Genomic DNA, 27,419 nt, shown 5'->3' with positions numbered 1-27,419 from the left:
AGTGCAAACTTTATACCTGCCTGTCGGTTGCGAATGACGCAACCAACAGGCGTGAAAAAACTCATGCATGCGCACGAAGGTTCAAGCTTGGCTGATGCCAGCGCACATGATTCAAATCCATATAGTTTTTGCAAAAAATAAAAAGGTCGGATAGTTTTCTAACAGACCTTGTATTTAGTGGTATTAATATTCTCGTTTACATTATGAATATGTACTTATATGTACGTTATTGTATTAAAATAGCGGCATTTAATTTGGTGACCTTGTTTAACTCGCGAATTCGCATAATAAATCCCACGCGAATATTTGCACCTTTACAGTATTTGCAACAGGAAGGAGAAGCTCCCTTTATTTCTCAGCTTATACATACAAACATGTTTTTACAAACCAGACAAGTGTAATTGTGTGTCTACATGGGTATTTACAAGCCTACTAATCTGTTTGATATCAGAGGAGGATAGGGACCAGGGAGCAAAAATTCTCAACCCCCATGGGAAAAGTTTATCTAGCAGTTTCCCCTTTCATCACTTAAGGGATTACTCTGGCAGAGGAAATTGAAACTTGAGGGTGTGTGATAATAGCTGTGTAACAGTTAGTGCTTGTTGCTTATTATCAATGAAAAGAAAATACATAACGTTGATATCCAGGTCAGGAAAAAAATCAGCAGAATTCTCAGCCCCTCTATATACGGGCATGAATACTACCGGCACAAATATCCAAAATAGGGTGCCAATTCATAAAAGAATGTTACTCAAGCAAATTTTCATACAACATGGTCACTGAATTTCACACAACAGTCTTCGTCCTTCAGCTTCCACTATCTGATCCTTTGTTGAGCTCTGACTCTCCTCTTCTTCTTCACCTCTAAAGTCATCCTAGAAACCACCATCCTATGCTATCTAGCTACACTCTCCTCTGCCACCACCTTACAATCTCCAATTTCTTTTAGCTTGCATCTCCTACAAAGAATGTAGTCCACGTTGGTGCACCTTCCTCCACTCTTACCGTGCATCTGGGAAGTATTCACATCACTTCACGTTTTCCACATTTTGTTATGTTACAGCCTTATTCTACGTAAAATGGATGAAATTAATTTTTCCTCTCAAAGTTCTACTAACAACACCCCATAATGATAACATGAAAACATTTCTTTTTTAAAAATTGCAAATTTGTTAAAAATAAAAACTGTTGTGTGGGCCGCCAGAAGAGGAGGTACTGCTGGCCTACCACCAGAGGGCGCCCTGCCTGGAGTGCGGGCTCCAGGCACCAGAGGGCGCAGCCGCCTCACAGGAGCAGCTAGGGTGACAGCTGTCACGCATCACCTGCAACAGCTGTTACCAATCAGCAGGGGTACATCAGCAGGACGACGTCTCCACCTCTTTGCCGAGATATCGTTCTACCTGGAAGGTAATATTCTCAGCTGACTGCTTGACAGTAACCTTTTGTGACTTTGTGAGTGATAACAGACCTTTTTTCCAACGAGAGGTGGAGGTAGCTTTCCTGCCGTGTGGATTACTGGGTGCAAACGCGCCCACCTTTAATTGTGTTTTTGTTCCTCGCCAGCAGTACCAGGTCCGACACGCGGAGGCAGTGGCCACCTGGGAGTTCGGGACTTGGCGGCTCCAGTATTCCCGGGGTCTGGTGGCGGAGGAATTCGTGTGGTTCCGGTTCTGCTTTGGACAGGTGTCTCCTATCTTCGAGCCTGCCCACACGACACCTTTGTGGATTGATTCTGATCTATTGTTGTAATCTGTTGTATTTGTTGTGCACATTCACAACAGTAAAGTGTTGTTATTTGACCTACTCCATTGTCCGTTCCTTTGCGCCCCCTGTTGTGGGTCCGTGTACCGACACTTTCCCAACAGGATATCTCGGCCAGCGTCATGGATCCCGAGGGGCGTCAACCGGCTGTTGAACGGCCAATGGAAGAACAGGGCGCACAGGCGTCCGCAGGAGGAATGATCGGTGAGTTGCAGCGGATCCTCACCGCTTTCACGGCTCGGTTGGATTTAATGACCGAGCAGAACGTCCTCCTTAACCGCAGGGTGGAGGCTCTCGCGGCGCAGGTGGAAGCGCGCCCTCAGGGCGCTGCTGTGGCTCTCCCTCCTGTTGATCCTGTGCGTAACAGTGACGTTCCACAGGTCGTTCAACGACCCCTCCCACCTTCCCCGGAAGCATACATAAGCCCTCCAGAGCCGTACGGGGGTTGTGTGGAGACGTGCGCGGACTTTCTTATGCAGTGTTCGCTCGTCTTCGCACAACGTCCCGTCATGTACGCGACTGATGCTAGTAAGATAGCTTATGTCATTAATCTGCTTCGCGGCAAGGCACGTGCTTGGGCTACAGCGCTTTGGGAGCAAAATTCACGGCTCCTTCTGATATATGATGGGTTTGTGAGGGAGTTCAGAACAGTGTTCGATCACCCAAATAGAGGAGAGACCGCTTCAGCCGTGCTGCTGTCAATGAGACAGGGGCGCCGGAGCGCAGCTGCTTATGCAGTCGACTTCCGCATCGCGGCTGCGAGGTCCGGCTGGAATAACACTGCCCTCCGCGCCGCCTTCGTAAACGGACTGTCGTTGGTCCTGAAGGAGCTCCTGGTGGCAAAGGACGAACCGCGGGATTTAGACGGGCTTATTGATCTCGTTATACGATTAGACAATCGGTTAGAGGAACGCCGTCGGGAGCGAGGCGAAGGACGTGACCGGATACGCGCCACCCCTCTCCCTTCCGGGTTCGAAAAGGGGCCGCCCTCCCCACGCTCCACAGCCGCAGCGCTTTGTGGGGCAACAGCTCCCCCTGGTGACGTTGTTAGGGAAACGCACAGGGCCAAAATGGGGAGGCTGATCCGTGGAGAGTGTTTTCTCTGCAGCTCAACAGAGCACACACAGAGAGACTGCCCCAAACGGCCAAAACGTCAACACTCACCCTTAGAGACTGGGCTAAGGGGGGGTCAAGACATTCAAGTGAGACACACACAATTGCCACACGACTCCCAGTCACAATCCTGAGCGGGGATTTAACCCTTCAAGCCCGAGCACTGGTGGACACGGGGTCAGAAGGGAATCTGCTAGACAGCAGATGGGCAAAGGAGGTAAGGCTCCCTCTGGTGGCGCTTCCTTCGCCATTGCAGGTGCGGGCACTAGATGGCACCCTCCTCCCTTTACTCACACACAAGACACAACCAGTAACTCTGGTGGTGTCTGGAAACCACCGGGAGGAGATTGAGGTTTTGTAACTTCTTCTACCTCCCGCGTGATTTTGGGCATCCCATGGATGTTAAAGCACAATCCCCGGATCGATTGGCCGTCTGGGGTGGTGGTTCAGTGGAGCGAAACCTGCCATCGGGTGTGTTTAGGATCCTCGGTTCCTCCCGGTTCCCAGGCTAAGGAGGAGGTCAAAGTCCCTCCCAATCTGACGGCAGTGCCGGTTGAGTACCACGATCTTGCTGATGTCTTCAGCAAGGATCTGGCACTCACCCTTCCCCCGCACCGTCCGTACGATTGTGCCATTGATTTGGTTCCAGGCACTGAGTTCCCGTCCAGCAGGCTGTACAACCTCTCACGACCTGAGCGCGAATCAATGGAGACCTACATCCGGGACTCATTAGCTGCCGGGCTGATCCGGAACTCCACCTCCCCGATGGGGGCAGGTTTCTTTTTTGTGGGCAAGAAAGATGGCGGACTTCGTCCATGTATTGATTACAGGGGGCTGAATGAGATTACGGTTCGCAACCGATACCCGTTGCCATTATTAGATTCCGTGTTCACCCCCCTGCATGGAGCCAAAATCTTTACTAAGCTGGATCTTAGAAATGCGTATCACCTGGTTCGGATCCGGAAGGGAGACGAATGGAAGACGGCATTCAACACCCCATTAGGTCACTTTGAGTACCTGGTCATGCCGTTCGGCCTCACAAACGCCCCCGCGACGTTCCAAGCATTGGTTAATGATGTCTTGCGGGATTTCCTGCACCGATTCGTCTTCGTATATCTGGACGATATACTCATCTTTTCTCCGGATCCTGAGACTCATGTCCGGCATGTACGTCAGGTCCTGCAGCGGTTGTTGGAGACCTGGCTGTTTGTGAAGGGCGAGAAGTGTGAGTTTCACCGCACATCTTTGTCCTTCCTGGGGTTTATCATCTCACCCAACTCCGTCGCTCCTGATCCGGCCAAGGTTGCGGCGGTGAGAGACTGGCCCCAACCCACTAGCCGTAGGAAGCTGCAACAGTTCCTCGGCTTTGCAAATTTCTGCAGGAGGTTCTTTAAGGGCTACAGTCAGGTAGTTAGCCCCCTGACAGCCCTGACCTCACCAAAAGTCCCCTTCACCTGGTCGGATCGTTGCGATGCCGCGTTCAAGGAGTTGAAACAGCGCTTCTCGTCTGCACCCGTTCTGGTGCAGCCCGATCCTAGTCGCCAGTTAGTGGTTGAAGTGGGCGCCTCGGACTCAGGGATAGGAGCCGTGCTTTCCCAGAGCGGGAAGACCGATAAGGTCCTTCACCCGTGTGCCTATTTTTCCCGCAGGTTGACCCCGGCCGAACGGAACTATGACGTCGGCAATCGAGAACTCCTTGCGGTGAAAGAGGCTCTTGAAGAGTGGAGACATCTGTTGGAGGGAACGTCCGTGCCATTCACGGTTTTCACTGACCACCGGAACCTGGAGTATATCAGGAACGCCAAGCGGCTGAACCCCAGGCAAGCCCGCTGGTCACTGTTCTTCGGCCGTTTTGACTTCCGGATCACCTACCGTCCCGGGACCAAGAACCAGAGATCGGATGCCTTGTCCCGGGTACATGAAGATGAAGTCAAAGCGGAGTTGTCGGATCCACCGGAACCCATCATCCCGGAGTCCACTATCGTGGCCACCCTCACCTGGGACGTAGAGAGAACCGTCCGGGAGGCCCTGGCACGAAGCCCGGACCCCGGAACTGGGCCGAAGAACAAACTATACGTCTCACCAGAAGCTAGGGCTGCAGTCCTGGACTTCTGTCACGGCTCCAAGCTCTCCTGTCATCCAGGGGTGCGAAGAACCGTGGCAGTTGTCCGGCAGCGCTTCTGGTGGGCGTCCCTAGAGGCCGACGTCCGGGATTATATCCAGGCCTGTGCCACCTGTGCCAGGGGCAAGGCTGACCATCGCCGGGCATCAGGTTTACTCCAGCCGCTGCCCGTGCCTCATCGCCCCTGGTCCCACATCGGCCTGGATTTTGTCACGGGCCTCCCGCCGTCCCAGGGTAACACCACCATCCTCACGATAGTGGACCGATTCTCCAAGGCGGCCCACTTCGTGGCCCTCCCGAAGCTCCCAACAGCCCAGGAGACAGCGGACCTCCTGGTCCACCACGTCGTCCGGCTGCATGGGATTCCAACAGACATCGTCTCCGATCGCGGTCCCCAGTTCTCCTCGCAAGTCTGGAGGAGCTTCTGCCGGGAACTGGGGGCCACGGTGAGTCTCTCGTCCGGGTACCACCCTCAGACCAACGGGCAAGCAGAACGGGTAAACCAGGAGGTGGAGCAGGCCTTGCGCTGCGTGACTGCCGCACACCCGGCGGCCTGGAGTACCCATTTGGCCTGGATCGAGTATGCCCATAACAGCCAGGTGTCTTCAGCCACCGGCCTCTCCCCTTTTGAGGTATGTCTGGGGTATCAGCCCCCGTTGTTTCCGGTGGTTGAGGGAGAGGTCGGTGTGCCCTCGGTCCAGGCCCACCTGCGGAAGTGCCGTCGGGTGTGGCGTGCCGCCCGTTCTGCTTTGCTAAAGGCCCGGACGAGGGCAAAAGCCCATGCAGACCGTCGGCGGACCCTGGCCCCTGCGTATCGGCCTGGGCAGGAGGTGTGGTTATCCACAAAGGACATCCCCCTCCAAGTGGACTCCCCCAAGTTACAGGACCGTTACATCGGCCCATTCAAGATCCTGAAGGTCATCAGTCCAGCCGCAGTGAGGCTTCGGCTGCCGGCCTCACTGCGGATCCATCCTGTGTTTCATGTGTCCCGGATTAAACCTCATCACTCCTCACCCCTCTGTACTCCGGGTCCGGCGCCGCCTCCTGCCCGGATCATCGATGGCGAGCCGGCTTGGACTGTACACCGGCTTTTGGATGTCCGTAGGATGGGCCGGGGCTTCCAGTATTTGGTGGACTGGGAGGGGTACGGCCCCAAAGAACGCTCCTGGGTGAAGAGGAGCTTCATCCTGGACCCGGCCCTCCTGGCCGATTTCTACCGCCGCCACCCGGACAAGCCTGGTCGGGCGCCAGGAGGCGCCCGTTGAGGGGGGGGTCCTGTTGTGTGGGCCGCCAGAAGAGGAGGTACTGCTGGCCCACCACCAGAGGGCGCCCTGCCTGGAGTGCGGGCTCCAGGCACCAGAGGGCGCAGCCGCCTCACAGGAGCAGCTAGGGTGACAGCTGTCACGCATCACCTGCAACAGCTGTTACCAATCAGCAGGGGTACATCAGCAGGACGACGTCTCCACCTCTTTGCCGAGATATCGTTCTACCTGGAAGGTAATATTCTCAGCTGACTGCTTGACAGTAACCTTTTGTGACTTTTGTGAGTGATAACAGACCTTTTTTCCAACGAGAGGTGGAGGTAGCTTTCCTGCCGTGTGGATTACTGGGTGCAAACGCGCCCACCTTTAATTGTGTTTTTGTTCCTCGCCAGCAGTACCAGGTCCGACACGCGGAGGCAGTGGCCACCTGGGAGTTCGGGACTTGGCGGCTCCAGTATTCCCGGGGTCTGGTGGCGGAGGAAATCGTGTGGTTCCGGTTCTGCTTTGGACAGGTGTCTCCTATCTTCGAGCCTGCCCACACGACACCTTTGTGGATTGATTCTGATCTATTGTTGTAATCTGTTGTATTTGTTGTGCACATTCACAACAGTAAAGTGTTGTTATTTGACCTACTCCATTGTCCGTTCCTTTGCGCCCCCTGTTGTGGGTCCGTGTACCGACACTTTCCCAACAAAAAACCTAAGAAATCATGTGTACGTAAGTTATTTACACCCTTTGCTCAGTACTTTGTTAATGCACCTTTAGCAGCAATTACAGCCTCAAGTCTTCTTGAATATGATGCCACGAGTTTATCTTTGGGCAGTTTTGCCCATTCCTCTTTGCAGCGCCTCTCAAGCTCCATCAGGTTGGATGGGGAGCATCGGTACACAGCCATTATCAGATCTCTCCATGTTCAATCGGATTCAGGTCTGGGCTCTGGCTGGTCCACTCAAGGACATTCACAGAGTTGTCCTGAAGCCACTCCTTTGATATTTTGGCTGTGTGGTTTGGGTCATTGTCCTGCTGAAACATGAACTCGCACCAGCCTGAGGTCAAGAGCGCTCCGGTACAGGTTTTCATCCAGGATGTCTCTGTACATTGTCTAGTCTCCCAGTTCCTACTGCTGAGAAACATCCCCACAGTATGATGTGGCCACCACCATGCTTCACTGTAAAGAAGCTGCTTCATTTCCTGCAACCACAATGCCTGGCATTCACAGCAAAGATTTCAATCTTTGTCTCATCACACCAGAGAATTTTGTTTCTCATGGTCTGAGAGTCCTTCAAGTGCATTGTAGCAAATTCCAGGGCTGCCATGTGCCTTTTACTTAGGAGTGGCTTCCATCTGACCACTCTACCATACAGGCCTGATTGGTGGATTGCTGCAGAGATGGTTGTCCTTCTGGAAGGTTCTCCTCTCTCCACAGAGGAATGCTGGAGCTCTGACAGAGTAACCATCGGGTTCTTGGTCACCTCCCTGACTAAGGCCCTTCTCCCCAACCCCTCAGTTTAGACGGGCGGCCAGCTCTAGGAAGAGTCCTAGTGAATCTGAACTTCTACCATTTACAGATGATGGAGGCCACTGTGCTCATTGGGACCATCAAAGCAGCATAAATGTTTCATGCTTGATTTGTGCTCTGACATACACTGTCAACTGTGGGACCTTATATGTACACAGGTGTGTGCCTTTCCAAATCCTGTCAATCTGTTAGATTTGATACAGTGTCTGACAATATGTAGGCAGCAAGAGGCAGGTGGTAAGTGCAAAAACCAGGTGATTTATTATCCAAACAACAGTCAAAAACTCCAAACACTGACAAAAAGTGAGACTTGGGGAAAAGGGTCCAAAAACACACAAAACATAGTCTAAACTGGGTCACAAGGAAATGAAACAAGAAACACTTAGAATGATATAGGAGCAAAGTCAAACTCTGAATACTCACAGGAAGCAGGTAACAATGTGAAACAACCGGCAAATAAACAGGAACTGTGGTGTGGCTTAAAACCCCTTACCACCCGCCTCATTTTGGCCTGTCAGTATCTCACAGAGAAAAAGTGAAGGTGGTGAGAAAAGGAAAAAACATAATTGTAAATTACAAGAAAATATGTAAAAAAAAAAAACAAAACAAAAAACAAAACACAGAACCAAAATATAAATCCAAGTGCACAAAAGTAAAAACGACCATGGAACTCAAAAGTGTAAAAAGTTTAACATAAGCGAAAAACTCACAAGAACAAACACATAAAAAGAGGCAATCAAATAAAGTACATAAACCAAAGACTAAGTCAAGAACTCTAACAGAAAAGCAACATGGAGCTCAGCATACAAATAAAAGTGCTACAGCAGAAAAACTAACATGAAGATGGACATTTTAAAGAGGACAATCAAATAATCAAACAACAAAAAGAACAGAACACTAACCAAAGTTTAAATCAAGAAATACAAGCACATAATCAATGGAACACAAATGAGAACAGAGTGTAACCAGGAGACCACAGGGGAAACATAACATGGGGAACTTGGAACAAGGGAGACAAAACACAGACAGTGGAGAGACAAACCCGAGACAAAGACAGAGGATGACACACAAAGAGGACACACCTGAATGACAGACAGTGACGGGGTAGCATATGGACCGCAAGACACAGACATGAACGCAGGACCGAGCGTGCTCACACACATACACACACCCACAACACAATCAACTGAATTTACCCCAGGTGGACTCCAGTTAAGCTGTACAAACATCTCAAAGATGATCAGTGAAAACAGGATGCCTCTAATCTCAATTTTGAGCTTCATGAAGCTCAAACACATTCACAGCCTTTATTGTGCATGATATAGGCTGTGAATACTAACTATATACTAACCCTACTAACTATACTACTATAATTCCCTACTATACTAACCCTAACCCTCCACTCTTTCATGTGTGTGCACACTCTCCAGCACTTCAGCTAACTCATTCCATAAATCTTCTTTCTCCTTCATTTCGCAACCTACCTGTGGGGCATATGCACTGATGATATTCGTCATCACCCCTTCAATTTCCAACTTCACACTCATCACCTTGTCAGACACTTTCCCATAGGTGTCTAACTGATTCCAGAAAGGACAAAGAGGGTTTAGGTTTCTTTGTAACCACCAACTCCACCAGTTGATTTCATTGATGAAGTCAACCCATCTGCTGTTAATCAGTGAAATCACCGAGTGGAGTTGGTGGTTACAAAGAATCCTGCACTCTCTTTGCCTTTTCTGGAGTGTGGCTGACACTTATGTTAACCTCCAACACACTCTTAACACATTCTTCCTTTAAAATGACCCCAACACTGTTTCTCTCACCATCCTCACCATGATACACCAACTTGAACCCACTGCCTATACTCCTGCTCTTACTTCCCTTCCACTTGGTCTCTTGCACACACATTATGTCAACCTTTCTCCTCTCTATCATGTCAGCCAGCTCTCTCCCTTTACCAGTCATACTGCCAACATTCAAAGTCCCAACTCTCACTTCCACCCTTCGAGTTTTCCTCTTTTCCCGCTGCCTCTGGACACGTTCTACTCCACTTCTTCTTCTTCACCCAGCAGTAGCCCAATTTCCGCCGGCACCCTGTTGGGCAACAGCACTGGTGACGGTCATTGTTTAACCCGAGCCTCGACTGATCTGGTATGGAAATTCAGTTTGTACTCTGCATCTTTATTTTGACTTGTTTTACATCAGATGCCCTTCCTGACACAATCCTACTCATTTATCCGGGTTTTGAACTGCCACTTGAAATGTGATGGCTGCACACCCCATGTGGCTGAGTAAGAAGGTGGATAATGCTCTTTAAAGAATTAATGGCCTACCACGTAAACACATAAAAAAAATTTGATGCTTGTATGACAATCTGAACATTTTTTTAAGTTATCTTCCCTGACTACACAATATTTTTGTGCCACTGAGACGCGGGCATAATTAGATGATTCAGGGTTATCAGCCTGTAATTAAGCTCTGTTTTGTGTTTGCTTTGCACAGTTAACTGTGGGAAGCCAGATGTGGACTTTAATGGAGTAGTGTATGGTACTGACTGGTGGGTGGGCTCTGTTCTGAGATACACATGTCACTCCGGGTTTATGCTGATGGGAAACTCGACCAGATCCTGTCAGTCTAATGGCACCTGGACCCCGAAACCTACCTGCCTCAGTGAGTATGATCATGTCGTCCATTGTGTTTTTTTTTGTTTTGTTTTTTTGTCCCCTGCCATGACATAAGGCAGGGGAAATGGACTCTATCCATACATCCATCACATTTTCAAAAATTCAAAAAGAAAAAATAATATAGCACCTTCAACTGCACCACAGACTAAAACAGTTAAATGTGGTCTATTAAACATTAGCTCTCTTTTCTAAGTCCCTGTTAGTAAATGATATAATAATTGATCAACATATTTTTATTCTGCCTTACAGAAACCTGGTTACAGCAGGATGAATATGTTAGTTTAAATGAGTCAACACCCCCGAGTCACACTAACTGCCAGACCGCTCGTAGCATGGGCCGAGGCAGAGGATTAGCAGCAATCTTCCACTCCAGCTTATTAATTAATCAAAAACCCAGACAGAGCTTTAATTCATTTGAAAGCGTGACTCTTAGTCTTGTCCATCCAAATTGGAAGTCCCAAAAACCAGTTTTATTTGTTATCTATCGTCCACCTGGTCGTTACTGTGAGTTTCTCTGTGAATTTTCGGACCTTTTGTCTGACTTAGTGCTTAGCTCAGATAAGATAATTATAGTGGGCGATTTTAACATCCACACAGATGCTGAGAATGACAGCCTCAACGCTGCATTTAATCTATTGTTAGACTGGATTGGCTTTGCTCAAAATGTAAATGAGTCCACCCACCACTTTAATCATACCTTAGATCTTGTTCTGACTTATGGTATGGAAATTGAAGACTTAACAGTATTCCCTGAAAACCCCCTTCTGTCTGATCATTTCTTAATAACATTTACATTTACTCTGATGGACTGCCCAGCAGTGGGGAATAAGTTTCATTACAGTAGAAGTCTTTCAGAAAGCGCTGTAACTAGGTTTAAGGATATGATTCCTTCTTTATGTTCTCCAATGCCATATACCAACACAGGGCAGAGTAGCTACCTAAACTCTGTGAGTGAGATAGATTATCTCCTCAATAGTTTTATATCCTCATTGAGGACAACTTTGGATGCTGTAGCTCCTCTGAAAAAGAGAGCCTTAAATCAGAAGTGCCTGACTCCGTGGTATAACTCACAAACTCGCAGCTTAAAGCAGATAACCCGTAAATTGGAGAGGAAATGGCGTCTCACTAATTTAGAAGATCTTCACTTAGCCTGGAAAAAGAGTCTGTTGCTCTATAAAAAAAGCCCTCCGTAAAGCTAGGACATCTTACTACTCATCACTAATTGAAGAAAATAAGAACAACCCCAGGTTTCTTTTCAGCACTGTAGCCAGGCTGACAAAGAGTCAGAGCTCTATTGAGCCGAGTATTCCTTTAACTTTAACTAGTAATGACTTCATGACTTTCTTTGCTAATAAAATTTTAACTATTAGAGAAAAAATTACTCATAACCATCCCAAAGACATATCGTTCTCTTTGGCTGTTTTCAGTGATGCCGGTATTTGGTTAGGCTCTTTCTCTCCGATTGTTCTGTCTGAGTTATTTTCATTAGTTACTTCCTCCAAACCATCAACATGTCTATTATGTTGGGAAAGTGTAGTGACACGGACCCACAACAGGGGGCGTAAATGATCGGACAATGAATGAGTCGAATATGAACACTTTACTGTTGTGAAAGAGCACAACAAAAACACAGAGGATTACAGAATTTGAGCAAACAGTCAATCCACAAAGGTGACGTGTGGGCAGGCTCGAGGATAGAAGATGTCTGTCCTGAGAAGAACCGGAACTACACGATTTCCTCCGCCACCGAACCCAGGTCCCCAGGTGGCCACCGTCTCCGAGTGTCGGATCTGGTACTGCTGGCGAGGAGCAAAAACAGTCAGATGTGGGTGCGTGTACACCCAGAAACAACAATGGTGGGAATTCCACCTCCACCTCTAATACACACTTGTGCAGCTCCTGTCTAACCACTTATTTGGTTGGGGTGTGAAGCGAAGCCGTCGCTGATCACACCAAACGCCAATCTCTCAGATAAGGAACACCACAGGAAAGGCTGCAAAAAGAGTTCAGACTAAGACACAGTTTAGTGTTAAGGCTGAGAATATTACCTTCACAGGTAGATGATATCTCGGCAACGAGGTGGAGATGACGTCCGGTTTTTATGGAGTGGAATGATGAAGTGTAGATGGATGACAGCTGTCATGAGATAATGAGTGACAGCTGTCACCCCCAGCTGTGTCCGTGGCGGCAGCGCCCTCGTGCCTGAAGCCCGCACTTCAGGCAGGGCGCCCTCTGGTGGTGGGCCAGCAGTACCTCCTCTTCTGGCGGCCCACACAACATATTAGACCCCATTCCTACCAGGCTGCTCAAGGAAGCCCTACCATTAATTAATTCTTCAATCTTAAATATGATCAATCTATCTTTATTAGTTGGCTATGTACCACAGGCTTTTAAGGTGGCAGTAATTAAACCATTACTTAAAAAGCCATCACTTGACCCAGCTATCTTAGCTAATTATAGGCCAATCTCCAACCTTCCTTTTCTCTCAAAAATTCTTGAAAGGGTAGTTGTAAAACAGCTAACTGATCATCTGCAGAGGAATGGTCTATTTGAAGAGTTTCAGTCAGGGTTTAGAATTCATCATAGTACAGAAACAGCATTAGTGAAGGTTACAAATGATCTTCTTATGGCCTCAGACAGTGGACTCATCTCTGTGCTTGTTCTATTAGACCTCAGTGCTGCTTTTGATACTGTTGACCATAAAATTTTATTACAGAGATTAGAGCATGCCATAGGTATTAAAGGCACTGCGCTGCGGTGGTTTGAATCATATTTATCTAATAGATTACAATTTGTTCATGTAAATGGGGAATCTTCTTCAGACTAAGGTTAATTATGGAGTTCCACAAGGTTCTGTGCTAGGACCAATTTTATTCACTTTATACATGCTTCCCTTAGGCAGTATTATTAGACAGCATTGCTTAAATTTTCATTGTTACGCAGATGATACCCAGCTTTATCTATCCATGAAGCCAGAGGACACACACCAATTAGCTAAACTGCAGGATTGTCTTACAGACATAAAGACATGGATGACCTCTAATTTCCTGCTTTTAAACTCAGATAAAACTGAAGTTATTCTACTTGGCCCCACAAATCTTAGAAACATGGTGTCTAACCAGATCCTTACTCTGGATGGCATTACCCTGACCTCTAGTAATACTGTGAGAAATCTTGGAGTCATTTTTGAACAGGATATGTCATTCACAGCGCATATTAAACAAATATGTAGGACTGCTTTTTTGCATTTGCGCAATATCTCTAAAATTAGAAAGGTCTTGTCTCAGAGTGATGCTGAAAAACTAATTCATGCATTTATTTCCTCTAGGCTGGACTATTGTAATTCATTATTATCAGATTGTCCTAAAAGTTCCCTGAAAAGCCTTCAGTTAATTCAAAATGCTGCAGCTAGAGTGCTGACAGGGACTAGAAGGAGAGAGCATATCTCACCCATATTGGCTTCTCTTCATTGGCTTCCTGTTAATTCTAGAATAGAATTTAAAATTCTTCTTCTTACTTATAAGGTTTTGAATAATCAGGTCCCATCTTATCTTAGGGACCTCATAGTACCATATCACCCCAATAGAGCACTTCGCTCTCAGACTGCAGGCTTACTTGTAGTTCCTAGGGTTTATAAGAGTAGAATGGGAGGCAGAGCCTTCAGCTTTCAGGCTCCTCTCCTCTGGAACCAGCTCCCAATTCGGATCAGGGAGACAGACACCCTCTCTACTTTTAAGATTAGGCTTAAAACTTTCCTTTTTGCTAAAGCTTATAGTTAGGGCTGGATCAGGTGACCCTGAACCATCCCTTAGTTATGCTGCTATAGACTTAGACTGCTGGGGGGTTCCCATGATGCACTGAGAGTTTCTTTCTCTTTTTGCTCTGTATGCACCACTCTGCATTAATCATTAGTGATTGATCTCTGCTCCCCTCCACAGCATGTCTTTTTCCTGGTTCTCTCCCTCAGCCCCAACCAGTCCCAGCAGAAGACTGCCCCTCCCTGAGCCTGGTTCTGCTGGAGGTTTCTTCCTGTTAAAAGGGAGTTTTTCCTTCCCACTGTCGCCAAGTGCTTGCTCACAGGGGGTCGTTTTGACCGTTGGGGTTTTTCCGTAATTATTCTATGGCTTTGCCTTACAATATAAAGCGCCTTGGGGCAACTGTTTGTTGTGATTTGGCGCTATATAAATAAAATTGATTTGATTTGATTTGATTTTGAGAGCTCTCGATTTCCCTGTTACCCCTTGCATACATAGTACACACCCACATTACAGTGCATCTGGAAAGCATTCACAGCGCTTCACTTGTTCCACATTTTATGTTACAGCCTTATTACAAAATGGATTAAATTCTCTTTTTTCACCTCAAAATTCTACAAAAAATACCCCATAATGGCAATGTGAAAAAGGTTGTTTTTTGTTTTGTTTTGTTTTGTTTTTAGATTTTTGCAAATTTATTAAAAACAATAGCAATCCGGAGCCAGATCATCTCCAAAATTCAGTGGAGTCTTCCATGCCCTAATATGTATCTGTAGTGCAAATGTAGTGGGAATCCATGAAGTAGTTTTGACATAATCCTTCAAAGCCTATATAATGTGAAACTTGATCCAGAAACCAGATCCAGATCACCTCCAAAGTCTTCCTTGGTCTAATATCTATCTGTGGTGAAACCTTTGTCAAAAACCATGCAGTAGTTTTGACGGAATCTTTCTAACAGTCAGACAGACAGACAAATAAATAAATAAAGGCCAATGATTTCATTGGTGGACATAATAAAAAAAAACTAAGAAATCACATGTACGAGGTCTATTAGAAAAGTATCCGACCTTATTATATTTTTCAAAAACCTTATGGATTTGAATCACATGTGATTGCGTCAGACAAGCTTGAACCCTCGTGCGCATGCGTGAGTTTTTCCACGCCTCTCAGTTGCGTCATTCGCCTGTGAGCAGGCTTTGAGTGAGGAGTGGTCCACCCCCTCTGCGGATTTTCATTGTCAGGAAATGCAGAATGATTTGGGCGTTTTTTCCATCAGAATTTTTTCAGAAACTGTTAGAGACTGGCACCTGGAAACCATTCGAAAAATTTATCTGGCTTTCGGTGAAAATTTTACGGGCTTCACAGAGAATAAGGACTGTTACTAAAGCTTTAAGGACGGCTTTAAGGACGCTCGGCGCCACGCTGCGTGCCGCCACCGAGAGCCACAAACCACCGGATCATTTCTAAACGGATGGCTCTGTGGAGCCGGACCTTCGTGTGCAATTTCTCTGGTTATCACAAGAGCTGGAAATCAACCATTTTCCGGCAGATTTCACTTTTAACAAGAGATTTTGTCATGGAAAGCCGAGCGGAGGCTTCGCGCATCACGACCGATTTGCTGATGGAGCGAGACAAAAGAACACAATAGATAATAAGGATTATATGGTAAGTGTTTTTATTGACTTGAAAAAAGCTTTTGATGTTATCGATCATTCAAGATTGCTTCACAAGTTACAACAATATGGAATAAGAGGGATTGCACATCAGTGGGTAAAAAGCTACTTAGAAAATAGAAAACAGTTTGTTCAGATAAATAATACTAAATCAGAATTGTGTAATATTATGTGTGGAGTACCACAAGGGTCGGTACTTGGACCCAAACTGTTTATTTTGTATATCAATGATTTTGTGATTATATCTAATGTACTTGGTAGCATTTTATTTGCTGACGACCCAACATTATTTTACTCTGGATCAGATATACAGGAAGTAGCACAAGTGATAAATACAGAGTTGGAAAAAGCACATTGAGACAGAAGTGCGGAATTCCTCCGCACATCTGTCTCAATGTGCCGAAAAAGTGCTGATGTCCACGTCTTTTCACAATTCCTGTGCTAGTCAGACGACGTCCCGGATAAAACACAGCGTCCAGTTTGGAAATGAACGGCACATTCCACTGTTACAGGAGTTTTTGTCATGGAAAGAGGAGCAGAGGCTTCGCGCGTCGCGGCGGTGCCGCATGGCGCACAGCAACGCCGAGATGAAGCCTCACGGGACATGTTCTGGCATGTCCAGGCACATCCACAATTTCTCGGATAATCACTCGATGGAAAAACCACCGACAGCTGTCTGAATGCCATCTCAAAGCCGTCCTGTGAGACCAAAACGGAGGTGTTCCTTTGTCTCGCTCCATCAGCAAATCGGTCGTGACGCGCAAAGCCTCCGCTTGGCTTTCCATGACAAAATCTCTTGTCAAAAGTGAAATCTGCCGGAAAATGGCTGATGTCCAGCTCTTGTGATAACCAGAGAAAGTGCACACGATGGTCTCGGATCCACAGAGCCATCCGTTTAGAAGTGATCCGGTGGTTTGTGGCTCTCGATGGCGGCACAGAGCGCGGCGCGCCGAGCGTCCTTAAAGCCGTCCTTAAAGTTGTAGTAACAGTCCTTATTCTCTGTGAAGCCCGTAAAATTTCACCGAAAGCCAGATAAATTTTTCGAATGGTTTCCAGGTGCCAGTCTCTTAACAGTTTCTGAAAAAATTCTGATGGAAAAAAAGCCCAAATTATTCCGCCATTTCCTGACAATGAAAATCCGCCGAGGGGGTGGACCACTCCTCACTCAAAGCCTGCTCACAGGCGAATGACGCAACCGACAGGCGTGGAAAAACTCACGCATGCGCACGAGGGTTCAAGCTTGTCTGACGCAATCACACGTGATTCAAATCCATATGGTTTTTGAAAAAAATAATAAGGTCGGATACTTTTCTAATAGACCTCGTACATACATATTCACAGCCTTTGCCATGAAGCTCAAAATTGAGCCCATGTGCATCCTGTTTCCACTGATCATCCTTGAGATGTTTCTACAGCTTAGTTGGAGTCCACCTGAGGTAAATTCAGTTGATTGTACATGATTAGGAAAGACACACACCTGTCTACATACGAGGTCTGTCCAAAAAGTATCGGACCTTTTTATTTTTTGCAAAAACCATATGGATTTGAATCACGTGTGATTGCATCAGCCAAGCTTGAACCTTCGTGCGCATGCGCGAGTTTTTTCATGCCTGTTGGTTGCGTCATTCGCCTGTGAGCAGGCTTTGTGTGAGCAGTGGTCCACCCCTCTCGTCGGATTTTTATTGCGAATAAATGTCTGAACGTTTTGGAGCTTTGCTGCCTCAAATTTTTCCAGATACTGTGAGAGACCTCCAGCTGGACACCATTCTGAAAATTTAGATGGCTTTCAGCTACGATTTTATGGGGATTACACAGATTAAGGAGTGCTCCAGCCAGTTTAAAGATCACCCACAGCGTTGTACCGTTACAGTTTTTTTCATGGAAAGAGAAGCGAAGGATTGCGCCACCGTGCCGCTCATGGCGTGGGACAAAACCACCTCCATGTTGGTCTCACAGGACGGCTTTCAGGTGGCTTTCAGACGACTTCCGGTTGCTTTTCAGTCGTGTGAGTATCCAAGAAATTGTGGATGAGCTGGACATGCCTCAACATGTCCTGTGAGGCTTCATCACGGTGGTGCTTTGCGCCATGCACGTCTGTCTCAATGTGCCGAAAAAGTGCTGATGTCCACGTCTTCCGCCTTTTTTGTGAAAGTTAGACGACGTCCCGGATCAACAAAGCCTTCACGTTGGAAATGATCTGGTTGTTTGAGTGGGGTTTGAGTCCGTCGATAGGCGCTCGGAGCGCGCCGCGCTCTCAGACACTGTGGGCGGTCTTTAAACCGGCTGGAGCACTCCTTAATCTGTGTAATCCCCATAAAATCGTCGCTGAAAGCCATCTAAATTTTCCAAATGGTGTCCACGTGGAGGTCTCTCACAGTTTCTTTAAAAATTTGATGCAGCAAAGCACCAAATCGTTCAGACATTTATTCGCAATAAAAATCCGACGAGAGGGGTGGACCACTGCTCACTCAAAGCTTGCTCACAGGCGAATGACGCAACCGACAGGCGTGAAAAAACTCACACATGCGCATGAAGGTTCAAGCTTGGCTGATGCAATCACACGTGATTCAAATCCATATGGTTTTTGCAAAAAATAAAAAGGTACGATACTTTCTGGACAGACCTCGTATAAGGTCCTACAGTTGATTGTACATGTCAGAGCACAAACCAAGCATGAAGTCAAAGGAATTGTCTGTAGACCTCCAAGACAGGATTGTCTCAAAGCACACATCTGGGCAAGCGTACAGAAACATTTCTGCTGCTTTGACGGTCCCAATGAGCACAGTGGCCTCCATCATCCATAAATGTAAGAAGTTCGGATTCAATAGGACTCATCCTTGGGCTGGCTGCCTGTCTAAACTGAGCGATTGGGGGAGAAGGGCCTTAATCAGGGAGGTGACCAAGAACCTGATGATCACTCTGTCAGAGCTCCAGCATCTTTGAAGAGAAGATAACATTCCAGAAGAACAATCATCTCTGCAGAAATTCACCAATTAGGCCTGTATGGTAGAGTGGCCAGACAGAGGCCACTCCTTAGTAAAAGGCACAAGGCACCCCACCTGGAGTTGCCAAAAGGCACCTGAAGGACTCTCAGACCATGAGAAACACAATTCTCTGGTCTGATGAGACAAAGATTAAACTCTTTGGCGTGAATGCTAGCTGTCATGTTTGGAAGAAAGCAGGCACTATCCCTACACTGAAGCATGGTGGTGGCAGCATCATGCTGTGGGGATGTTTTTCAGTGGCAGGAACTGGGAGACTAGTCAGGATTGAGGGAATGATGAATGCAGCAATGTACAGAGAGACATCCTGGATGAAAACCTCCTCCAGAGTGCGCTTGACCTCAGACTGGGGTGACGGTTCATCTTTCAGCAGGACAATGACCCTAAGCACACAGCCAAGATGTCAAAGCAGTGGCTTCAGGACAACTCTGTGAATGTCCTTGAGTGGCCCAGCCAGAGCCCAGACCTGAATCCAATTGAACATCTCTGGAGAGATCTGAAAGTGGCTGTGCATCGACATTCCCCATCCAAGCTGATAGAGCTTGAGAGGTGCTTCAAAGAGCAATGGACAAAACTGCCCAAAAATATGATGCCACCAAGCTTGTGGCATCATATTCAAGAAGACTGAGGCTGAGTTTTTTATTTTTAATAAATTTGCAAAAATTAAAAAAAAAAAAAATACTTTTTTAATGTCATTACGGGGTGTTGTGAGTACAGTTTTGTGGGACAAAATGAATTTACTCCCTTTTGGAATAAGGCTGTAACATAACAAAATGTGGAAAAAGTGAAGCGCTGTGAATACTTTCTGAATGCACCATATATTGCACGCAGACACAAATGTGACTTCCAGGCATATGATCTTGGCCCAGATTTTCAAGGCCATCCAAGGTAATGGCTGACAAAGACACCTGACCCCAGATTGTCACTTTATCTCTTCAAATATCATTGAACACCTGTAAGAAATCATGCATCCTGACTCCCTTAACCTGACTGCATTTGACCTTGGACCTCAAGGTCAAACATGACAATTAGTGTAAAAAGCCACCATCTGACTCCAGAAATGGTTAATTTCACTTTTATGCACACATTGTGGTCTGAAGTAATAATTACACTTGCACTTCAATTTCAGCAGTGATTTGTACTGTTCACTGAAATTGCCTCTGTCTGGCATATCATCATAGAAACTCATGTTTCAATGCCCACAATTTTCTGTTCACACCTGCATGTACAAATCACACGTACAATCAGCATAATATATGGGGGACTTTGGCCAAATACTGAATTGTTCCTCTTCCAAGTAACGGCATTCTGCCTAAAATGTGTTTGTCCTCCTCTTGTGTGCAGTACTTTGTTGTTTTCTGTGTGTAGGGATGTGTCAGCGAGGCCGCATTGAAATCAGTGAGAAAGAACTCAATGGTTCCTGCACCTCCAGCTGTGCTTACAAGAGCTACTCTGGACCTCCTAAACAAGGATGCATCCGCATTGACAACTGTAAGAAAAAGCAGACAAGCTGGCAGCGTTTCTTTGCACAGTGTGTCCCCTGCATTTGTGACTGCTATTCATCTTGTGGTGAGAAGCATCTTGAAGGATGTTGCAAGGTTGTCTTTCAATTAAATGCTAATCCTTAATATTTGTGGCTTTATATTTTTAGTATCTGTGGGCTAAACTGTTCGACACTGCCGTTTGGATGGAGTGAGCGACCAGCTGAAAGAAACCGACAGATGTGCTTTACAAAGTTTTTTTTCCTTCTGTTATATGACATTGTTCTTTTTGGCCAAAATGTGGATTTTTGCAGAATTAATTTGAGTTGTTCTTTTCTATGAAAGGACTATCTTGTGTGTTTAATTTAATATCCCTGTCACACCTTGATGATTTAGCCAGCGCATGCCGACCCTATTAAAAACGCTGGGCATATGTGGGCGTACATCAAATAAGTTATGAGTACGGCATATACAACCCCTGGCAAAAATTATGGAATCACCGGCCTCGGAGGATGTTCATTCAGTTGTTTAATTTTGTAGAAAAAAGCAGATCACAGACATAACACAAAACTAAAGTCATTTCAAATGGCAACATTCTGGCTTTAAGAAACAATATAAGAAATGAAGAAAAAAAATTGTGGCAGTCAGTAACGGTTACCTTTTTAGACCAAGCAGAGGAAAAAAATATGGACTCACTCAATTCTGAGGAAAAAATTATGGAATCACCCTGTAAATTTTCATCCCCAAAACTAACACCTGCATCAAATCAGATCTGCTCGTTAGTCTGCATCTAAAAAGGAGTGATCACACCTTGGAGAGCTGTTGCACCAAGTGGACTGACATGAATCATGGCTCCAACACGAGAGATGTCAATTGAAACAAAGGAGAGGATTATCAAACTCTTAAAAGAGGGTAAATCATCACGCAATGTTGCAAAAGATGTTGGTTGTTCACAGTCAGCTGTGTCTAAACTCTGGACCAGATACAAACATGGGAAGGTTGTTAAAGGCAAACATACTGGTAGACCAAGGAAGACATCAAAGCGTCAAGACAGAAAACTTAAAGCAATATGTCTCAAAAATCGAAAATGCACAACAAAACAAATGAGGAACGAATAAGAAGAAACTGGAGTCAACGTCTGTGACTGAACTGTAAGAACCCGCCTAAAGGAAATGGGATTTACATACAGAAAAACTAAACGAAAGCCATCATTAACACCTAAACAGAAAAAAACAAGGTTACAATGGGCTAAGGAAAAGCAATCGTGGACTGTGGATGACTGGATGAAAGTCATATTCAGTGATGAATCTCGAATCTGCATTGTGCAAGGTGATGATGCTGGAACTTTTGTTTGGTGCCGTTCCAATGAGATTTCTAAAGATGACTGCCTGAAGAGAACATGTACATTTCCACAGTCATTGATGATATGGGGCTGCATGTCAGGTAAAGGCACTGGGGAGATGGCTGTCATTACATCATCAATAAATGCACAAGTTTACGTTGATATTTTGGACACTTTTCTTATCCCATCAATTGAAAGGATGTTTGGGGATGATGAAATCATTTTTCAAGATGATAATGCATCTTGCCATAGAGCAAAAACTGTGAAAACATTCCTTGCAAAAAGACACATAGGGTCAATGTCATGGCCTGCAAATAGTCCGGATCTTAATCCAATTGAAAATCTTTGGTGGAAGTTGAAGAAAATGGTCCATGACAAGGCTCCAACCTGCAAAGCTGATCTGGCAACAGCAATCAGAGAAAGTTGGAGCCAGATTGATGAAGAGTACTGTTTGTCACTCTAAGTCCATGCCTCAGAGACTGCAAGCTGTTATAAAAGCCAGAGGTGGTGCAACAAAATACTAGTGATGTGTTGGAGCGTTCTTTTGTTTTTCATGATTCCATAATTTTTTCTTCAGAATTGAGTGATTCCATATTTTTTTCCCTCTGCTTGGTCTAAAAAAGTAACCGTTACTGACTGCCACAATTTTTTTTCTTGATTTCTTATAGTGTTTCTTAAAGCCAGAAAGTTGCCATTTGAAATGACTTTAGTTTTGTGTCATGTCTGTGATCTACTTTTTTTCTACAAAATTAAACAACTGAATGAACATCCTCCGAGGCCGGTGATTCCATAATTTTTGCCAGGGGTTGTATAAGTTAAGAGCAAGTTGAAACACACTGATATACTTCATAATATGGTGAGCACCTCAAAAAATTGTGGGTATGCTTAAAATTTTCAACGTATGCCCACGTATGTCTCATATGTTCTGCACATGGGACATATTTGTAGGTAAGTTAGGCCATTGTTGACACGCGTTTTTTGCAATTTACTCATAAGTCAAAATATGTCCATTAATGCTGTCCATTGTCTGGCTGAAAGCTGCAGTCCTCATGCAAACAGACTGGTTTTAATATTTGAAACATTCACACACAGAGTAAATATGAAGTCTTAATCTTACCTGTTCGTTTCAGTTAGATTCATCATCACAGCCTGACGAAAGCTTATCCACATTAAGTGTCCTGATTTTGGAAAACGACGTCTGAAAATACTTTAGTTCATTGTCATGGCTGAAGAAATGTAGCATTTTAAAGCAAGTCCCTCTGTGGTTTTCTGCTCCAGGTGCGTTTCTCAGCCTGAGGATACCAGTGTTGCAGCCTGATTGTTCCCCCCGTGCGGTCTGATCGGTCCCCCGTCTGACTGATCAAATAGGGAGAATCAGGCTGCAAAGGGGGACTGATCAGAACACGACTGGCACTTAAAAGTTGAAAGAGTCACAGCGCTTCATTCATTCATGTCAGCGTTTACCACAGCCATCAATCAACTCATCAGCAGTTTGCATGCAATGAAAATAAATCCCATGATCCACCAAGACAAAAATAAAATAAAATTAAATTAAAACAATGAGAAATGACTCTGTTTTGCTTCCGTGTAGAGCGGAAAGGCTGTGCAACAGAGTTCGCACAATGGATAACGTGCTCATCAATATTTAAGTGTTCCACCTGCCAAACAATGGTGGTGTGCCAGCGGTAGAAGCGCAAACCAAGCCAGGCTTAGCCGTTCTGGCTCGCACCACACTGTGCAGTACCGACCCGAACCACTCAGTGGAAACAGGACTGTCAGCATACGTTGGATAAATTGACAAGGTGTGACAGCTGCATAATTTATTAGACGTACGCCAGTGTATTCCAGCATTTTTAGTACGGTCGGCATACGCTGGCTAAATCGTCAAGGTGTGGCAGGGCCCTAATCAGTGGTGGCTGGCCCATAGGGGGCATTGGGGCACTGCCCTCCCAGATGTGGAGGGGAAAAAATATAAAATACAGTGTATATATATATATATTTAATATTATTAATGTCAGTTTCACTTAATAGTATGTATGTGCCTACATGTAATCTGAATTACTAAAACAACATTTCCACCAATTAACTCTCATTCAGCAGTGCATTTCCACCAACAGAAGCACAGAACTTATCATTTCTCGTCTTGTCGCACTTCGGTAAAGTTAGAAAGACAGGCTATTCACAGATTCGAAGTTCACGGCACAATAGATCTGAAGAGAAACTTAGAAAAACAAACATTAGTTTCTAGCCTCAGGAAGGTAGACAACAAGCTACAACCTTATTTTTATCCATATGAGCCATCCTCTGAGCTGAAAAAATAACACCGATCTGAACGAGCAGGCAGCAGAGAAACGGAAGCTTAGGGACCGTCTACAAAGTGTAAACACGAAAAAAAGACACCAGAAAATTATTGAATAAATCATTGTAATAAGGAGTGATATCACCAAATTCACTGCACACATCAGTGGCGTTCTGCTTATAATACTACAGAGCTCAGTGTGGGAAAAAGTCATTGTGAAAAACTTTGGAGAATTTTTTTATTTTTTACATTTTCAATAGCATCAATATTATAAGGTAAGATGAAATCAAAGTCACTGCAAACAGCCGTTATACAGCTGTTTATACTATATACTGGTTATACTAGAACACTCGGTTTAGAAAAAGGTAATTAAAAAAAAAATCATACTTTATTTAGAACTTTTCATTTTACAAGAAAAAGAACACAACACACACACATATCCTTCTGCTCCCCCCACCCACAATCCCTCCCACCCCAAAACAAGACAAATAAACAGAAGGGGGGGGGGGGGGGGGATTTTTATTATTTTTAATTGTTTAATTTTTCAATAGCATCAGCATCATAAACTGTGGTGTCTCCAAATTCACTGCACACAACAGCGGTGTTCTGCTGATTATACTACAGCACTCACTTTGGAAAAAAGTTACTTTAAAAATCTCTAGAGAATATTTCATTGTTTAAATTTTCAATAGCATCAATGTTATAAGGTGTGGCGACACCAAATTCACTGCACACATCAGTGGTCCCCTGCTGGTCATACTACGGCACTAAGTTTGGAAAAAAAGTAATTTTAAAAAAATGTTGGAGAATTTTCCATTGTTTAATTTTCAATAGCATCAATGTCATAAGGTTTAGTGACACAAAATTTACTGGACACAATAGTGGTGTCCTGATTATACTACAGAACTCAGTTTGGAAAAAGTAATTAAAAAATTTTGGAGAATTTTTCATTGATTACATTTTCAATAGCATCAAAGTAATAAGGTGTAATGACACAAAATTTGCTGCACACAACAATGGTGCCCCGCTGATTATACTATAGAACTCAGTTTGGAAAAAGTAATTAAAAAAAAAATTTGGAGAATTTTTTATTGTTTAAATTTTCAATAGCATCAAAGTCATAAGATGTGGTGACACCAAATTTACTGGACACAACAGTGGGGTCCTGCTGATTATACTAGAGAACTCAGTTTGGAAAAAGTAATTAAAAAAAATTTGGAGAATTTTTTATTGTTTAATTTTCAATAGCATCAATGTCATAAGGTGTAATGACACAAAATTTGCTGCACACAACAATGGTGCCCCGCTGATTATACTATAGAACTCAGTTTGGAAAAAGTAATTAAAAAAAAAATTTGGAGAATTTTTTATTGTTTAAATTTTCAATAGCATCAAAGTCATAAGGTGTGGTGACACCAAATTTACTGGACACAACAGTGGGGTCCTGCTGATTATACTAGAGAACTCAGTTTGGAAAAAGTAATTAAAAAAAAAATTTGGAGAATTTTTTATTGTTTAAATTTTCAATAGCATCAAAGTCATAAGATGTGGTGACACCAAATTTACTGGACACAACAGTGGGGTCCTGCTGATTATACTAGAGAACTCAGTTTGGAAAAAGTAATTAAAAAAAATTTGGAGAATTTTTTATTGTTTAATTTTCAATAGCATCAATGTCATAAGGTGTAATGACACAAAATTTGCTGCACACAACAGTGGTGCCCCGCTGATTATACTATAGAACTCAGCTTGGAAAAAGTAATTTAAAAAAAAATTTGGAGAATTTTTTATTGTTTAAATTTTCAATAGCATCAAAGTCATATGGTGTGGTGACACCAAATTTACTGGACACAACAGTGGGGTCCTGCTGATTATACTAGAGAACTCAGTTTGGAAAAAGTAATTAAAAAAAATTTGGAGAATGTTTTATTGTTTAATTTTCAATAGCATCAATGTCATAAGTTGTAATGACACAAAATTTGTTGCACACATCAGTGATGTCCTGTTGATTTGATGCTATTGAAAATTTAATCAATGAAAAATTCTCCATTTTTTTCATTACTTTTTTCCAAACTGAGTTCTGTAGTATAATCAGCAGGACATCTCTGATGTGTGCAGCAAATTGCTATTTTAGGTTTTGTTTTGTTTTTTTAACTGAGCAAATCATTTGTTTTAGACTGTGGAATGCTTCAAAGAATATTTCAGTTCTGTGGGCTGATCCTCATTACGTGTAAACTAAAATCAAAATGCCAGCATGGCTGCAGCTTTGAACACTGTTACAAACAGCCCCGGTCTCCCCTAACTGTTATAACTGGTCCGCTGTACCAATAAAGATCACAGCTATATGGGTGATTCTTTAACTACGGGCACTATTGGCCTTGTAAATGTAATTTCCACCACACCATTGCCTTACAATATAAAGCACCTTGGGGCAACTGTTTGTTGTGATTTGGCGCTATATACATGTGCTCTGATGTCACTGTTTATCTCCATAGAAACTACCCAAACAATCTTTCATACAAACTGTTTAAAGGGACATTACAGGGTGATTCTTAGACTACGGGCACTTATTATGTGCTTTGATCATACACTGTAATGTCCCTAAACAGTTTGTATGAAAGATTGTTTGGGTAGTTTCTATGGAGATAAACAGTGACATCAGAGCACATGTATATAGCGCCAAATCACAACAAACAGTTGCCCCAAGGCGCTTTATATTGTAAGGCAATGGTGTGGTGGAAATTACATTTACAAGGCCAATAGTGCCCGTAGTTAAAGAATCACCCTACAGTGTTGTGGTGGAAATTACGGCAATAGTGTGGGACAACTACATTTTGTTTAAAAAATCACAACAGTTGTATGACATTGAATACCCCAATTATGTTTTGATTATTTTACTGATATTTTATTCAGAAATATTTTAAAACATTAGAAAAAATGCTTCTTTACCATTAATTTTTATCATTGAAGATCAAAAGTCTGGGTGTGGGACAAGCACAAAACGGCAATATTTGCATATAATGATGCTGAAAAAAGGTGAAAAAGTCATCATAGACTACTAGAACAAATTTCTTAACACACTTTCATTGTAAAGATAACTATAAAAGTGTGAAATTTCCCCTTTTTTCTGTTTTTCATACAATATGATCAAAGGACATAATAAGTGCCCGTAGTCTAAGAATCACCCATATATATATGTGTGTGTGTGTGTGTGTGTGTGTGTGTGTGTGTGTGTGTGCGTGCGTGCGTACGCAATTCTTCCATTATCCAAAGTATCAACATTACTACATTTTGTCTAAATTATGAGTCTTTCAGAGGGTGTTCAAATCCCAAATTTGTATGGATTCAAAAAACATTGATCATATGATAAGAATTTGCAACAGTGTTTATTAATAGACCAAATAAA

General features: G+C 44.2%; 1 protein-coding gene across 2 annotated transcripts in view; it reads left to right on the top strand.

Annotated features, from left to right (window-relative positions):
- si:ch211-117m20.4 (sushi, von Willebrand factor type A, EGF and pentraxin domain-containing protein 1) overlaps positions 1-20,757 on the top strand; it is a 41,013-nt gene extending 20,256 nt beyond the window's left edge. Inside the window, exons 3-5 of one of the 2 annotated variants that reach the window (XM_034178578.1) lie at positions 10,280-10,447; positions 20,260-20,460; positions 20,543-20,715. In XM_034178578.1, the coding sequence (XP_034034469.1) occupies positions 10,280-10,447; positions 20,260-20,460; positions 20,543-20,556 (383 nt within the window). In that variant the 3' untranslated portion in view covers positions 20,557-20,715. Of the gene's footprint in view, positions 1-10,279; positions 10,448-20,259 lie in introns of both variants that reach the window. The other variant, XM_034178577.1, reaches the window with a different exon arrangement.
- Positions 20,758-27,419: the final 6,662 nt, after the last annotated feature.

This window comes from Thalassophryne amazonica, chromosome 9, assembly GCF_902500255.1.
Source record: "Thalassophryne amazonica chromosome 9, fThaAma1.1, whole genome shotgun sequence".
Taxonomy (NCBI): domain Eukaryota; kingdom Metazoa; phylum Chordata; class Actinopteri; order Batrachoidiformes; family Batrachoididae; genus Thalassophryne; species Thalassophryne amazonica.
This window is presented reverse-complemented; position numbering and strand designations above follow the sequence as displayed.